The following is a 17,241-nucleotide window of genomic DNA, read 5'->3' as shown; positions in this document are numbered from 1 at the left end:
CATACTTTATACATTGAGATTTGTCCTTGAGAAAACCAAACCAAATTACATGGCAAAATCATCAGCCTCATTCCCAAATTCACCAAAGCTTCAAATCCTTGGTGGGAGACTCAGTGTTTTATATTATTAACTTTTAATCTTGTTTTTTCTCTCTCTTCGTTTCTTATACACAAAACCTGCAAAATCTATTTGTATCGTTCTCGTTTCTTGTTTCGTTTCCCATTTCCCGTTTCTTGTAACATAGGGGCCAAGTCACTTATTCCTAACGTCGCCAAAAAATTCACTTGATAACCGCAGTTATTTCTTGCCTATGAATAAAGATCAATCAATTCTTACAAGTAGGATATTCGGGTTTACTAGACAAGATGTATATGAGGGTCAAGTCTTAGCACTTTCCAAAACCCTATTCAAAAACAGAGCTAGGTAATTCACTTGTGGACACTTTCAAATGGATAACTCAGTGTTTTACAGGAGCATCACTCTGGAGTAGGAATTTAGTTATGCGCCATTAACCCAACTGAATTCCCTAAAAATATTTTGTTAGGGTGCTTGTGTCATTTTTCAACCTCCTTTTTTCTTCTCCTTCAATGAATAACTTTGTGAGGGTAGATGAAGCACAAATTTGTGGTAAAATTTACTACGAATATTAAATCATCGATGCATGTGAGCAACCAATTTATATTGGTAAAAATATCGGAAATTCCATGGGAAGTTCGGAACTCCGTATAATGGAAATGTGGGAACTAAATTTCCTGCGAAGTCTCTTAGATCTCATAATTGGACAAAGCGACCGTGGGTGGAATTGCTATGCAGAATCTAGAGGCCTCTGCATACCTCCCCTTCTTTTTTGACTGCCGGTGAGATATCTCCTTATGCTGCAATTTTTCATAAAAAGCATAGTAATTATACCGAATAGTTCTGGTGACTTCGCTTTTTAACTAGCGATGGTAACAATTCCGGTTGTGTTGGTATTACTTTCTCTTCAGCACTTGGACTTTAAACTCACCTACGCGTTGAGATATTAATCTCACTGTACGTTCTCATTTTATTTTGTTGTCTGTTAAGTGTCATAAACAGTTGAATTTTATTTCAATTCTACTCCATAGATGTTGAGTTCTACTTTAGTCATTTATTATTAATATTTACAATGTAATATATTTAGTCATTTCTAAATATTGAGAAAAAAAATCTCGATTATTTTTTAGGTTTCATTCTTTTTTATGTTATGAGAGAACCAGATTGCATAAGACATTATTATTAATATTTACAATGTAATATATTTAGTCATTTCTAAATATTGAGAAAAAAAATCTCGATTCAATTGTTAGGTTTCATTCTTTTTCATGTTATGAGAGAACCAGATTGCATAAGACTATAGAGAGAGCCATGCTTCCAACGTTTTGGGCTCACCAAGAAGAAGAGTGAGAGCCGAGGCGAAAAGTGCAATTGCGCACTTGTAGAATAAACACAATACATTGTATCCGTAGCTGAGCCAAGAAAAAATTGCGCACAAGGTCATAAACTTACTAATTTGTAGAATTCTTAAACGTTTTGCACCCCATCCATTGAAGGACTGCGCACATTTGCAAATCAAAAAGACATAAGAGTTGCACACACGAGTTAACGAAGTCCGCCCAAGAATTCGTTCAAAGTCAAAGGTTCATTTTTTTTAATTCACGAATACATGTTATAAGAGTATTTGTTGTTTTTCGAATCTCAAAAAATTTCACAGCAATAAGTCATAAAACACTTTATTCATGAAAGGCGCTGTTCTTGAAAGGTTTTAATTCATGATTTAAAAAAAAAGGATTTTCGTGAGGTTTTTTTTAAAAGATACATTTTAAAAGAAAAGGGGCTTAGTCTATATTTAAAGGTCTAGTTGTTTTTTGAATTTATTTGTTTAAAAAGGGTTTATTAAACAAATAAACAAAAAGGGATCATTTTTAAAAGGAAGGCATTACATTTTTAAAGGATATCTTTTTCAAAAAGGACTATAAAAGGGCGTGCAAAGTCATATTTGAAGAAAAGGCTTTCTCCAATGCTTTGTCACAGGCCCTAATTCTGCTTGGTAAAAACTACGAGTTTTGTTGTTTGAGACTCAAGACATTCATGCAAGCCCATGAGTGTTGGGATACACTTCAAACGTCCTATGTAGAGCGGATCCAAGAAGCATGGGCAGCCATGTCCAATAATTAGAGGAATGAAACAAATAAACTCATAAAGAAAGAACACAAAGCCAAATGTTGGATACAAAACTCATTCAATGACTCTATTGTTGACAAGATAACTGGTGCATCCACAGCACATGAAGCTTGGGAAATCTTGAAGGTTGCGTATCAAGTTAATGATATAGTGAAGACAATTAAATTATAAACATTGAGATCATAGTTTGAAACCCTAACGATGAATGACACATAAAATGTGGATCAGTTCATGACTAGAGTCATGAGAATAGTCATTCAGATCAAGCTCATTTGTGAAACCATTTCAAATTAGAATTTTTTTCAAAAAGTCCTTCCAAGTCTACCAAAGAAATATGACATGATTTTAACAACCATTCTGGAATGCAAAGACCTTACAAGTTTCTCGGTAGAACACTTGATTGGATCAATTCTAGCACAAGAAACAACCCTCAACTTCAAATAAGATTCCATGAAACAATCTTTCAAAGCACAACTTTATTTTGGCAGACGCAGAGCCAGAGGATATAGAGGTGGAAAAAAGTGAAGCTTAGGTTGAAGAATATGCATATTTAAACATCATCATGTAGTAGAGAAGACTCCACAAAATCAAACTCAGACAAGCATCCCATGGAGAAAATCTAATGTCCAATGTCATTATTGAAAAAAATTCGGGCATTATGAACATGAACGTAGAAAGACACAGTTAGATCATCAAAGAGGTGGTGTCCATCTCGACAATAATGAAGGAGAATCCTCTGAAACAATGTTTCTTTCATGCCATCTTTCTGAAGATACTCACAACAAGTATCTTTGGTTGTTAGAGAGTGGTTGCAACAATCATATGACAGGTATAAAAAATCGTCTTTATTATCTTAATGGTTTCATAACATCAAAAATTACTCTTGGAGATAATTCTTGCATTAAAGATGAAGGAAAATGTATTGTCCCTATTCTTACTAAACAGATTCAGTAGAAATACATACTTGCTGTTTATTATGTTCCATGTCTTAGGCATAACCTCATTAGTGTAGGATAACTGATGGAACATGGTTATAATGTAATATTCCAAGGTAATAAATGCTATATCTATGACAAATTTCCCAAAAGAATATTGGTAGCAAAGGTTGGAAAAACCAAGAATAGGATGTTTCCTTTGACTCTTAGAAATTGAAATCTCTCACAGTCTTTAGTCCATAATGTATCAAGAATAGATGAATCTCAGCCATAGCATTCTAGATATGGCCATATCCCATTCAAGACTATAAGTCAGCTTTAGAAATAGTCAATCGTCATTGGTCTCCCTCCTATGAATGAAAAATTATGTAATTGTGAAATTTGTGTTTTGTCAAAGCATAAAAGAGATAGCTTTCCCACATCTTCCTCGAGAGAAGAAGAACCTTTAGAGCTTGTTCATACATATTTATGTGGTCCAATGCAAACACAGTCCATTGGTGGTAGTCTTTATTTTCTGACATTCGTTGATGATTATAGCAGGAAGACATGGGTGTATTTTCTCATAAATAAATCAGATACACTTTCAAGGTTCAAGGAATTCAAAGAAAAATAAGAAAAGCAGAGTGGAAATCCTCTAAAAGTACTCAAATCCGACACAGGAGGAGAGTACATCTCCAATGACTTCAAATATTTTTGTCAACAATAAGGAATCATAATCTAGAATACAACAAGATATACTCCATAGCGGAATGGAGTAGTAGAAAGTAAAAATCAGTTAATCATGAACATGGCCAGATGTATGCTTCGTGAGAAGAATTTGTCAAATACTTACTGAGCTGAAGCAGTTTCAACAATAATGTATGTTCTCAACAGATCTCCAATAAGAAGTCTCCAAGATACATTACGTCAAGAAGCATGGGATGGTAAAAAGGTAAATGCATCTCACTTTATAATTTTTGGATCAATAGAATTTTAACATGTTCCTGAGCAGCTAAGAAAGAAGCTTGATGATAGGAGTAAAAGATGTACTTTCGTAGGTTACAGTGAGCAGTCAAAGGCTTACAAAACTGATAATCAAGTGACCAAGAAGTTTGTTCTAAGAACATATGTCAAATCTTTTGAAAATAAATATTGGTCTGATAATGTTGATTAATCTTTAAATGTATCTTTTTATCCACCACATCCACCAATATTTCAGGATCAAGGAGAACCATACCATTTTGAAAATGGTACATCTTCGAGCAGTGAATCCACTAGTGATTCAACATCTTCAGAGGAAAACCAGAAGATAATAAGCATCAAAGAAATATATGAGCAGGAGCATGAGTTTGACCAACAGAATATGTTTGCATTTGTTTCATCTCAACCAAGTCATTTTGAAGAAACAGTAAAGAAAATCATTGGGTAGATGTAATGAACCATGAAATTGTTGCTATAGAGAAGAATTAGACTTGGGAATTAGCTGATCTCCAAGTTACAAAACTAGAATCGGTGTAAAATGGGTATATAAGACCAAGCTAAATGAGAAAGGAGAGATTGGGAAACATAAGGTAAGGCTGGTTGCCAAAGGATTCTCACAACATTTTGGTGTCAATTATGGTGAAACATTGGCTCCAGTAGCAAGGTAGACACTGTCAGAACCGTTTTTCGACAGCAGCTCAACACAAATGGAAAGTCTATCAATTTGATGTAAAATCTGCCTTTCTAAATGGTATATTGCAGGAAGAAGTTTATGTAGAGTAGTCTCATAGCTTTGAAGTTCCAAGATAGGAGCATAAGGTATACATATTGAAAAAATATTTGTATGGTTTGAAACAAGTTCCAAGAGCTTGGTACAGTCGCATCAACACCTATGTCATCAAAAGTGGTTTTGGCACAAGCAACCATGAGCCAACTTTGTATACCAAAGTTCATGAAGGTAAAATTTTTATTGTATGCCTTTATGTAGATGACCTTCTTTATACATGAAATATGATGTTAGAATATTTCAATGCAGTAATGTAAACAAAGTTTGATATGACAGATCTAGGAGTCATGAAATACTTCTTAGGAATTTCAATTCACCAATCTATTAATGCAATTTTTGTTGGTCAACAAAAATATGCCACTGATATCATCCAAAAGTTCAAAATGACCAATTGAAAAATTGCAGATATGCTAATTACTCAAGGCACATAACTGAACAAAGAAGATTTAGCACAACCTATTGATCCCATATTGTATAAAAGTCTAGTTGGTGGTTTGTTGTATCTAACTACAACTAGACCTGATACTCTATTTGCAACAAGTTTTTTCTCGAGATTTATGCAATCACCTATGATCACTCATTGGAATGTTGTGAAAAGGATCTTAAGATATATTGTAGGGACAATAGACTATGGTTTGTTCTACACACATTCTAAAAATTGTTCGCTTCCAGGTTATACAGATACCTATTATGCAGGGAGTTTAGATCATCGGAAGATGACCTCAGTATATGATTTTCATATTGGAACCAATCTGATTTCATGGGCATCCAAGAAACAGTGAATCATTTCAATATTTGCTAGAGAGGCAAAATATGTAGCAGTAAATGTAGCAGCTTATCATGTTGTGTGGTTGAGAAGATTATTGAAAGATAATTCAAATATTTAGAAGGAGACAACTCTAATCTATGATAACAGTTCAAAAATTTCTTTATCAAAAAATCATGCTATCCACAAAAAGAACAAGCACATTGAAACCCGTTTTCATTTCATCCGTGAGCTTGAAAAGATGGGGACATAGCACTTTTTTTTGTTGTTCTAAAGATCAATTAGTAGATATTTTCACAAATCCATTGGGAAAGAATGTATTTTAATTTCAAAGATAATAATTAGGGATTGTAAGTGTCTCTACATGTAACAATTGAGATTAGGAGGGGATGTTGAGATATTAATCTCACTGTCAGTTAGGTGTTATCTCATTTTATTTTGTTGTCTGCTAGGTGTCATAAACAGTTTAGTTTTACTTCAGTTCTACTCCATAGGTGTCGAGATCTAATTTAGTCATTTATTATTGATGTTTACAATGTAATATATTTATCCATTTTGAATATTGAGAAGAGAAATCGCTTTTCCACTTTTCGGTGTCATCTCTTTCACATTACAACTTTAAAATCGTGTCAATGTCAAGTTCATGACCTCTTCTACATAAGTGGAATTGAAGCACTTATATTAAATTTTCCAAAACCACCACTCACTATAAATGAGCATAAAAGTATAAAAAAAAGTTAGTGGGGCACATGATTTGTTTGTATCAAATTGATTAATTTTGATGATCGTACAACTACTTTTAACAAGTGTATCATATGAAATTATTAACATTAATAAATATCAATTATAGTTCAATTGCTAGTCTCTTCTGAGTATGGTTATTAAAAGTATGGAATTTATCTCACTAATTAATTAAGGTGTGAATTACACTACATAGGATCTGCATAAAGCGAATGCAGAACCTACCAACCAATAGCAAATCCAAGAGTAAGGTTTGGAAAAATGTTATAGCTGATCAAGTAACCTGAGTTATTATTGCATTTTTTTTTTGTTTTTGTTTTTGGTGGTAAATAGAATGGAAGATGAATATGCTCGATATGTCGGTCGTTAGAAGCATTGATTCTAGCTCTGCGAGTAGGTAATAACTTCTACTTGGAGTCTCTATGATTGATTTTGTGGAGATTTCATTGTGCGGAGGAAGCTTCTTCTGCATAGTGAGAAATCCGTACGATAAAAATTCCCCCTCGCCCATGCAAAGTACCGAAAACAACGTCCTCCACAAAATGAAAAGTCTCCCCCTCCCTACCTACAATTGACTCAGTTTTCAAATTAGTGGATAGAGGAGTAACATAATAGTGTCAGTGTGAGAGTACTCAGGAAGGCAATGATTGCTCATAGGATTAGTTTTTATTTTTTTTAAGGAATTCTCAGGTACTAATAAAAAATGAAAATAAAACACCATCGAGCAGGGGAATTATGACCCATCAGAGATTCATTAAGGCTGGCTCAGGCAATAAAAAATTTGAAATATGATTTCCAAAAAACTAGAAAATTATTTTTGTATTTATCAGAAAATAGAAATATTCAACATTTCCCTAAAAAAATGGTTAAAGTTGCAAAAAACACAACCAAATAATTATTATCATGCTATAACCCCGCAGGTAAAGACTAATAATTACAAAATGGATGATGTAGAGTGTCTTTTCACATGTTTATCAATTGAATTGTATAAATTTTTTCAAATGTGATTTTGATAAATAAATTTTACATAGTGTATTTTGAAATTTGTGTTCCATTTTTAAAATAATTATTATTTAATTTACCTTTTTATTATAAGTATCAACCATAGTAAAATTTAAATTTAAAAAATGTGAAATATTTTAACTAAAATATTTATATAAAATTTAGATAATATCAATATTCTAATTGAAATGATCCATTGGAAGTTTATATCTTTTTTGAAAGGTATATTTAATTTTGTAAAGATATAAGAAAAATAAATGTCAATAATTAACTTGATTTAAACTTGAACGAGAATGTTATATATATTATTTATTTGCTTTTGTAATTATTTTTTTAATTACTTTAAATTAATTATAAATTATTTTTTTATTTATAAATAATTTGAAAATCTAAATTATTTTTAATTTATTCATTAATATATAATTATAAACTTATAAACTACTTTCATTACAAACTAATATAGGATTATACTTTATAAAAAAATAACATATTTATTAAATCAGACTATGTAAATTTAAAAATAGAATTTTTTTTTTAAATTATTTAATCATCTTAAATGGTATAAATTTTTAATTAAATTATTTGTATAATCACAAATATTCAAATAAATATATAATAATTAGAAATATGTAAAATAAATTTCATAGGAAGAAGTTATTCGTAAAAGTTACATTTTAATTTGAATTTGAATTTGAATTTGAATTTGAATTATTTGTATTATCATAAATATTGAAATAAATATATAATAATTAGAAATGTATAAAATAAATTTTATAAGCAAAAGTTCAAAAATTATATTTTTATTTAAATTATTGTATGATTATAAATATTCAAATAAATATATAATAATTAGAAATATATAAAATAAATTTCATAAAAAAAGTTATGAATAAAAAATTATATTTTTAATTTTTGAAAATAATTTAATAAACTAACATATATTTATATTTTAAAATTTGAGTTATATATATATATATATATATATATATATAATCAAAAACATATAATATTTAATACTCTATATATATATATATATTTATTTTAGATACAATTTTGACATGAAAATTAAACTAATAAAAGAAAATTAAACTTATAAATTATAAAATAATACGTATTAATTAAATAATATATATTTAATGATGATGATTAAAGTTCATTAAAATTAATATGGTCTATACCTTAAGAAAGAAGCGATTAATTGGGAATATTTAAAATTTTATTTCTGTGATCAAAAGGGAGAGAAAGAAAGGTTCCAAAGTTTTTTTTGTTGACAGAATAAGTGGAGGATATTAGTAGTGGGGAAAATGTTTTGGTAATGAGAGTGGATGAGAGTAAGGGCTAGGTAGTCCAAGATAAATTAATTTCATCTTTGCCTCTCTTGGTATGGTAGAGGAGGCATATTCTCTCATCCTAAGCTATCTTGGCAATAAACCAACAACTAGCTTAACTCTAGAGATTAGAAGAATTAGTTATAATACTTGCAATTCATTCTCTTCTTATCAACGGTTAAGAACGTAATTCTGATTAGCAAGCCTAGGGTTGATAACATCCTTACAATATCTTAGCTTTAGTTTCCCCTCTAACTCCTTATCACTCCACAACTTGTCATTAAATTCGGAAGTAATGATGTTTTAAATATTATCCTTATTCCCCAAAATAGTCTCCTTCTTTATCTCCCAATGATTGAGCTAGGACTTGGCATTTAAATTCAGAAGTAATGATGTTTTTAATATTATCATTATTCCCAAGATGGTCTACTTCTTTATCTCCCAATAATTAAGCAAGGACTTGGCATCGTGATGCCACCCTCACTTGAGTCAAAAATAGTTTTGATTAGAGTTAGAAAAAATATTTAAGAGTCTCTTGGATTCCATATTGTACAACTTTTTATACATCAAAATATATAAACATAATTGTGCATTCAATGAGGAAGAAACTAGCCTCAATTAAGAGGATAAAGTAGAGAATATTAAATATTAAAACCATTTTTTACTTAATAAATATTATGTTTTATATAATTATTTTATTTTATAATATTATGCATTGTTATTAATTTCTTTATTAACAATATATTATATAATTTATCTTTTATTTTAATTATAATTTTTAAGTTTTTATTCAATTCCATTAATCTTTATTTTGAATTTATGTGTTTGGAAAATTTAATGTAATTTTTTTTATATTGGAACGTACTTTCCCATAACAAAATCCTTATTAATTCCATAATGTGAATGGAAAATAATAAGAATATTAAATTATAATTATAATTGTATTTTATGTTTGGAGGATATATATTATGAATATTTTATTTTTATCAATAAGATTATTAAATAATATTTTTTAATCTTTTAATTATATTTTTTAGGTGTTATATTAAAAATGTTCAAATTATTATTGGTTTATGTTTTAGTATATTATTATTAATGAGATAGGTTTAAAAAATATATTATTAATTAGTAAAGTTATATAAATTAAATTGATTTGCTTTTGACTATTTATTATATATTTGACTCCAGGTCTCTGCATGATCTACGGTTCCAGTCTCGAGATCTGTGGCTCTTGATCTACTTCTATGTGGTGCTCTTTGTAAGATCTCATTTTTCTTGTTGACTAAGCTTGAATCTGATTCGCGGTGAGGCTCGTTCCTAGGATCACCGATCTTATATCTAAATAAATAGATTTCAATTCATGTCTGAGCAAGTCCTCCTCCACTTCTATATATGCTTGCAACCTAAGAGAATCGTTAATGGAAATTGGTGTCGTGGTTTAAGTTGGACGGACGCAAAAATCTTCAAAGGTCTTTGAATGCAGAGATCTTGTTTCGAATGCAAAGATGTTGTTTTTTGATTCATTGTTATTTTACGTGGGCATCTCCAGGTTGAGTGGTTCATGAAGTGAAAGTCGGTGATTTATTTTTATCTGGAGCAGGATTTGATTCTCGGTACTAAAAGCAGGATTTTTCCTACTAGGGTTTCTTGCAGATTAAAAGGCTTACTGAGACTCTGCTGCTGGGTTCTAGATCTAATCTTTTGTGGCTAGATCTAGATCTAGATCTAATCTTCTACCTTATTTCTTTGTGGCTAGGTTCTATATCTAATCTTCTGTGGCTAGATCTAGATCTAATCTTCTACCGTATTTCTCTGCGGTTGGGTCTCAGCTTTCTATAGGCAAATATGGCTCCAAGCTTCGTGAAAATAGTTGCTGGCTCAATTTCGTCCGCTTCTGGAGGGCAAGCTCCTACCCATATCATTACTGAAGCCCCAGCGCTCACTGTCCAGGTGGTCCAGGTGTCACTTAATGAGGCTCTAAAGTTTTCCAGAAGTGCCCTAATCTGCCGCTTCAATGGTTTCTGGCCACGGCTGACATCTCTCCACAATTGGATCTCAGAGTTATGGAAGCCTCTCATTCTTGATGAAATTAATATCTACCCCTGTGCTAGGGGTTTCCTTATAGTATATTTTGAAAATCCTGAAAGTAGACAATGTATTCTAGATTTCGGCCCTTGGTTTTAGGAAAACTCAGGGCTATTCATGAAGCCATTGAACCCATCATTCGATCCCTCAATAACAGTCATAACGTCAGCACCAATTTGGGTGAGATTACCAAGCCTACCCTTGCATCTCTGGAATCTCTCCTCGCTAAAAGCCATTGGAAATGCAATTGGGAAATTTTACTGTAGGTGCCCAGAAACAGAGGAATATGCCAGAACCACCTATGCACACATCTATGTGGAACCAGATTCCCAGCTAAAATAAACCTAACAAGTAAACACTATGTGTGGAACCAGAAACTCGATTCATGAAAATGTCCTCTTCAAATGTCAATCCTACTTTGAGATGGGCCATCTAGCCAAAAATTGCCCAAAAGCCTCCCAGAAAAATTCCTCTAGAAAAAACCACCACAGATCTACATGGTGGGAAGGAGCACAAAAAGAACACTACACTGTCATCAAAGAAGAGTACTCTGGAGAAAACTCTGAATCACAAGAAATCGGGCAAGAAAGAAACAACTCTCAAGACAACTAGGGAGAAACCCTCACCCAACAACAAAAAAGTGAACTCGACAACACCTTAAGCATCAACAGTTATGAGGATTCGAATACCATGCAAAATAAATCTTCATTTAACAGCAAAGAAGATCTTCTAGACCAAACTTCTTCTCCGTCTATCTTCAAGAGGACAAACACAATAGATCGTGAAGCTAAGACACCAATGTCCCAAGAACTAGAAGAGATGAAGGAGATGCAAGATAAAGAAAGTTGGAAGGCCATAGAGAAAAAAATGAAAGCTACAACATCAATCTCGCCAAGAAAGACGAGGAGCAAGACAATTAAAAACTATGAAAATTATAGGTTCAATAGACCAATTTGGTCTCAGTGGATGTTAACCACTATCATCATCATCAACAACATCATCAAATAAACTTTAACTAACATATTCGAAATGTTTATATATATATATATATATATATATATATATATATATATATATATATATATATATATAGATATAGATATAGATATAGATATAGATATAGATATAGATATAGATATATAGATATATTAAAAAAAAGGACCAATTTGCCATTGTTTGATTCATTCATATTTTGAGGGTCTTGTTTTCACTTTCATGATTTCATGTGCATGATAGCTTAATAAAAAGAGAATTCTATGTCACTCATTATTCTCAATAGTTCTTTCCATCTAATCATGCTTAACTCTCTAGGCCACTCATTACATCTTATTCCTATTTATTTCTTATCCAAATACTTGCTTAAATTTTCAAATATTTTTAATTTTTCTTGGTTTTCCTATAGGTTTGAAAAATCACTCCACAAATATATAAAATTGATGGCATAAATATTGCAACTACATCTAAAAATTATAGCAGAAAAATATGAGGCAATTATCCACATGGCATAAAGGCTACAATAAGATCTTGAAGTTTATCATCATATCATTGTAAGCGCGTGCCTTTTCATAATGATATTTATTCAATAATAATATATATGGGACATCTTTTCAAATAATTGTGTGTAAGTTTGTCAACCCATCCGATTTAAAATAAATAAAAAATAAAAATTATGTTCTAAATAGAAAATAAATATTGGGTATAATAAAAAAAATGAATATGTTGTAAAGTAATTAGAACAAAAAAAAAAAAGTGCTAGTAAGATGTTTAAATCTTATATTTTTCAAAAATATTTGAACCAAAGAATTAAATAAACTATTTGATGATCTATCTTAACTAATTTATATGGCTATCAACTTCATATATATATATATATATATATATATATATATTCAACGTGGGGCATCAATAAAATATTTTAGTATGAATTAATATTGATATATACTTAAAAATATATTAAGAATAAAAAAACCATTTTACTCTGGGTGATAAAATGTCTCTATTTGGTCTTATATATACTCTATTTAACATTCAAAAATACAATTTAAACGATGAAAAATAACATTGTATTTTAAGAAGTTTGCACATAAGAAATTTGATCTCTCTGGACTATGAACTTGATAACCCACAACATTCAATCACCATACACAATGTTAGATCACAACATTCAATCACCATACACAATGTTTGATCTCACATAGGTTTAAAAAAGATATGGACAAACAAAAACACAATCACACACAACTATTCCTATACTTGGCTTACATTACATTAAACACATATAAATACATTAATTATTGGTTTAAGATATCACTAATATCTTAGTCATACAATCCAATTTGTTGACAAAATATCTCAACCACACATCTAAATAGAACCTAAGATCTTATAGATCTAACAGACTCCTAAGGAAAGCTAATCACTCCATCACAAGACAAGTAGGAATTAAATTTTTTAAATTTATATTAGGTCATATGAAAGACTAATTAAACATATATAGCATATTTTTTATTTTTATTTTTAATTATAGTTGACATACCTTTTCTATTGGGAAAATATTTCTTTTATTTTAAAAGCAATATGAGTTAATTCCAAGTTAAGAACAAACATACTTAAAGATAGTCTTTACACTACACTGTAGAATAAGATTACCTTCACACTTGGCTGTAAAATAAATCTCTCCACTTAATTAATAAAATATTAGAAAATACCACATTACGACCATATATTAATACAATATACAATGTGAAATGCATGACAGAGAGCCCCTTGCACATGAACGGAATTAAAGTTTGAAAACTTACAAGAAACTCCCAGTCCAATAATATTGCACGGTGCGCTTTGTCCATAATCGTCGTACTCCTTACCGGAATTAACGGGATTTTGGTAATGACAAAATGGGATTTTGTTAATGACCTACCAACGAATGATTTTATCTCATCCACAGAAAATCTACATTGTGGTATGTATTCGAAACTATAGAATACATTTCGGTCATACCTACCAATCTAATGCAATTTTAACAAGGTAGAAGCCACATGCTGCTCTATATAGTCATGCCCCAGCAAAATGCCGACAACAATGTTAGTTTTTTTTCTGTTCCCAGCTGAAAAGATTCTCAGTTGTCGTGTTACAATAGAGTTAAGAAGAATGCCAGCTGTGTACTTACAGAAGAAGAATATCCAAGATGGTTAGACGTCGTTGCTGCTCAGAAGAAGGCCTCAACCGGGGGACCTGGAGCGCCGAGGAGGACATGATTCTGTCTCAATACGTTCGCATTCATGGAGATGGCGGAAGGAGAAAACTACCTCAGAAAGCAGGTGAATCTCCACATTAAGTTTATAATACTAGTGTAATAATGCATTCTTAGATATGAAGTGATGGTTGAATAAGGTGAGAGAAATTCTTTTACAGGCCTTAAGCGACGTGGAAAGAGCTGTCGATTACGTTGGCTGAACTATCTTTATCCTGACATTAGACGCGGAAATATTTCATCCGCTGAGAAGGAGCTCATTATTTTGATGCATCGGCTTCTTGGTAATAGGTATGTTATGTGGGCATTCCTATTTTGATTGCAGATATTTGATATCCAACGAGAGGTTCACTTGCCGGTCTACTGGGGTACTCGGCATGGATAATTGGCCTAGCTAAATGGCTGAGGTATTAAATTATTGGATGTCAGAATTTGCAATCCAAATCAGAATTATTGAACATATGTGAATTAGTTGTGATTTGGGAATGGTAAAATCACAACTACAAACTCAACCTTCTCTTGAGATTTATGAACCGGATCTACAATTGATCGAGTTAAGAATACCCTTTTAGGCACTAAAATTCTTTGATTGTCCTTGCTAATAAACTTTCCAAATATAGGAAAAATAATGGAGGATTTGAAATATTAGCAAAATGATTCTGAATTTGAAATATTGACAAACAGTGACGTGCGTTAGCATGTATGCAGGTGGTAGCTGATAGCAGGGCGACTGCCAGGGCGGACCGACAACGAAATCAAGAAGCAGCCAGCAAAGCAATCTCAATCTAAAACCAGGCAAAATCTCAAAACAAGTCAAAATTTCCTTTTATCCCACAAAATCAGGTGTTTAAAACAACCCCCACCAGAATAACAAGTGAGGTGAAACTCTCAGGAATGGCAAGTCCAGAAGGACGGAGCAGTTTTGGATGCAGCAATAGTAAATGTCGGATCATGCCTTCAAATTCTACGGTACTAAAGAAGTTATGAGTGCTTCCAAGTCAGGATGCAACTTACTTTCGATCGATTCAATCACAGAAGATAATGTAGCATTTGCGAATTGTGATGTTAATGTTGGTGAAACAGAATTTAGAAACTTTACCTGTTCGATCTCCACTTTAGCGGATCAGCGGCCCCCAGATTGCAAACATTTAGCGGGAGATGCAGATGTAGTAGGCGAGAGTTTATGTGATCTGAAGGAGCTATCGTCTCCAGTGTTCAAATTTGAACACATCACAGCCCTTCTGAAGTCCTCTAGCACATCAGAGAAGTGCTCAGCAAAATAATTTACCAGTCAAAAGAAATTTAAATTTTGATTTTTATAAGTTTTAAAAAAAATTAAAAGAATATTATAAAATGCCCAATGAAGGGCTAACTGAAATTTCAGTTCTCTCATTGATGTAACACTCTAAAGTCTAAAGGAGGTTATGGCAACACTCAAGAAAGTGCAATGGGATGTAATGGAGGTTGTTCATCCATTCCCAACCCATCAGTCATAATGGCAGCACTGATAGAGTTAGTAGTGATGATATGAGGTTTATGTTCGCATTCATTGATAACAAAGGTTTCTTTTCGCATTCATTGATAACAGAGGAGAAGTAGCTATGTATTGGTATCCGTGAATAGGCATATTTTGAAGGTATCAAATATTTAGAACAAACAAAATACAAAAGACAGAATTAACGATGACTAAGGTATATTACTCTGAGCCAGTGAATCTTACCTACATTGATTTTTCCAATCCCAACCTTATGGCGAGTACAACACAAATTCGCAAGGTATTTTAACTCTCAGTAATAATCTGCAACTTTCATTTCCATGGCCTTTCATTTAGTTCACTGATTTAGGCAGAACTTATTAAAATTATTATGTATGGAATGGTTGATTGATCCTTATATAGTCATGTGTAGCACAAGTTCACAAGGTATTTTAACTCTCAGTTTTAATTTTCAACTTTCATTTCCCTGGCCTTTCATTCAATTCATTGATTTAGGAAGAACCAATTAAAATTATTATGTATGGAATCATAGATTGATCTTTATATAGTTATGTGTAGACTCTGTATTTTTTTTATATCATCCATCATGTCATCGATGAAGATTTTTTGGACTAAGTCTTTGAGCAAAGTCAATGGCTTTTTGCCCTTCCGGAGGAGGAAACAATGAAATTGCTGTGAAATGAGAACCATCAAGGTTACACTCCATATCAAGCAAAATCTCTTAATCTTTCCATTCAACTGGAAGATTTGATGTGGATTTGTGTCTCCTTATATTTCCTTCTTGTAATTACATCTTGCTCTGCTCAACTCTGAAAAATTAATCCATTAAAGTATTACACTTCATATTTTTTCATATATTCATTTTTCCGAGGGATTGGAAGGGGAGTTATGAAGCTTTTGAAGCATCAATAAAGGCAAGTGATTTCATGGTCCCAATTAATGGCCTTCAGCAGGGTCCCAATTAATGGCCTTCAACAGGTATGCACTTCAACATTTGAAACGTTATTTTTCATACTTGTCCAGTGGTTAAAAATAGATTAAAGTGACAATGTTGATATTTTTACATCATAATCACATACTACATTTTATGTGGTATCTCCATTTTCTTTCATTTGTAAAATTGTATTCTTTCTTGTCAACTCACCATTACCACAAGATTGTTCAATTACGAGATTACCTCATTAGACTTATCATCCTACCGCTATGAAAACATCTTCCATCCTACCTTTATGAGGACATATTCATGACATTACTTTGATGTTTCACATAGATAACTTGACATAGTATAATAAGGCCGATAGGGTTCCTTACATTTTCCATGAAGACATCATTACTTTGAAACTCTGATGTTCGACATGGAAATCTTGAGATAGCATAATAAGACCGATATGGTTCTTTATTTAGGGTTTATTTTTAGGGTGGTATATAGACAAAGTAATCTCTTTATTAATTTGAATTCTTATTTCATAGTAATAAATGAATACATTGTCATTTTATAGTAACAAATGAATAAATTTTCATTTTATAGTAATAAATGAAATAAATTAGTTAAAGATGTAAATTTATCGTGTTTAAAAATAAATTAAAATGATAATATTGACATTTGTACATCATAACCACATTTTTTGTTGTATCTTCATTTTCTTTCCTAGTTTGCAAAATTTTCTTTCTTTCTTGTCAACCAATCATT

The 17,241-nt window shown here is 31.6% G+C and overlaps 1 protein-coding gene across 1 annotated transcript; it reads left to right on the top strand.

The window, feature by feature from the left end:
* The first annotated feature begins 13,990 nt into the window (after window positions 1–13,990).
* On the top strand, window positions 13,991–14,845 carry LOC149169487 (transcription factor MYB1-like). Its single transcript, XM_089425222.1, has 4 exons — window positions 13,991–14,123; window positions 14,218–14,347; window positions 14,382–14,424; window positions 14,765–14,845. Exons 1-4 carry the CDS (start codon window positions 13,991–13,993, stop codon window positions 14,843–14,845), a joined length of 387 nt encoding a protein of 128 aa, XP_089281348.1.
* Window positions 14,846–17,241: the final 2,396 nt, after the last annotated feature.

The sequence above is a fragment of the Pinus tabuliformis genome, chromosome 4_2 (assembly GCF_031772625.1).
Source record: "Pinus tabuliformis cultivar Carrire ecotype Pingquan chromosome 4_2, CPIR1, whole genome shotgun sequence".
NCBI classification, from domain to species: Eukaryota; Viridiplantae; Streptophyta; class Pinopsida; order Pinales; family Pinaceae; genus Pinus; species Pinus tabuliformis.
The sequence above is the reverse complement of the archived record's forward strand: the minus strand, read 5'-3'. Positions and strand labels throughout refer to the sequence as shown.

Excerpts from the sequence above, each read along its gene's own strand:
- LOC149169487 (XM_089425222.1), top strand. The coding sequence starts at position 13,991 with ATGGTTAGACGTCGTTGCTGCTCAGAAGAAGGCCTCAACCGGGGGACC. Across the intron at positions 14,124-14,217 it reads AAAACTACCTCAGAAAGCAG|GCCTTAAGCGACGTGGAAAG; the intron begins GTGAATCTCCAC and ends ATTCTTTTACAG. Across the intron at positions 14,425-14,764 it reads TCACTTGCCGGTCTACTGGG|GTGGTAGCTGATAGCAGGGC; the intron begins GTACTCGGCATG and ends GCATGTATGCAG.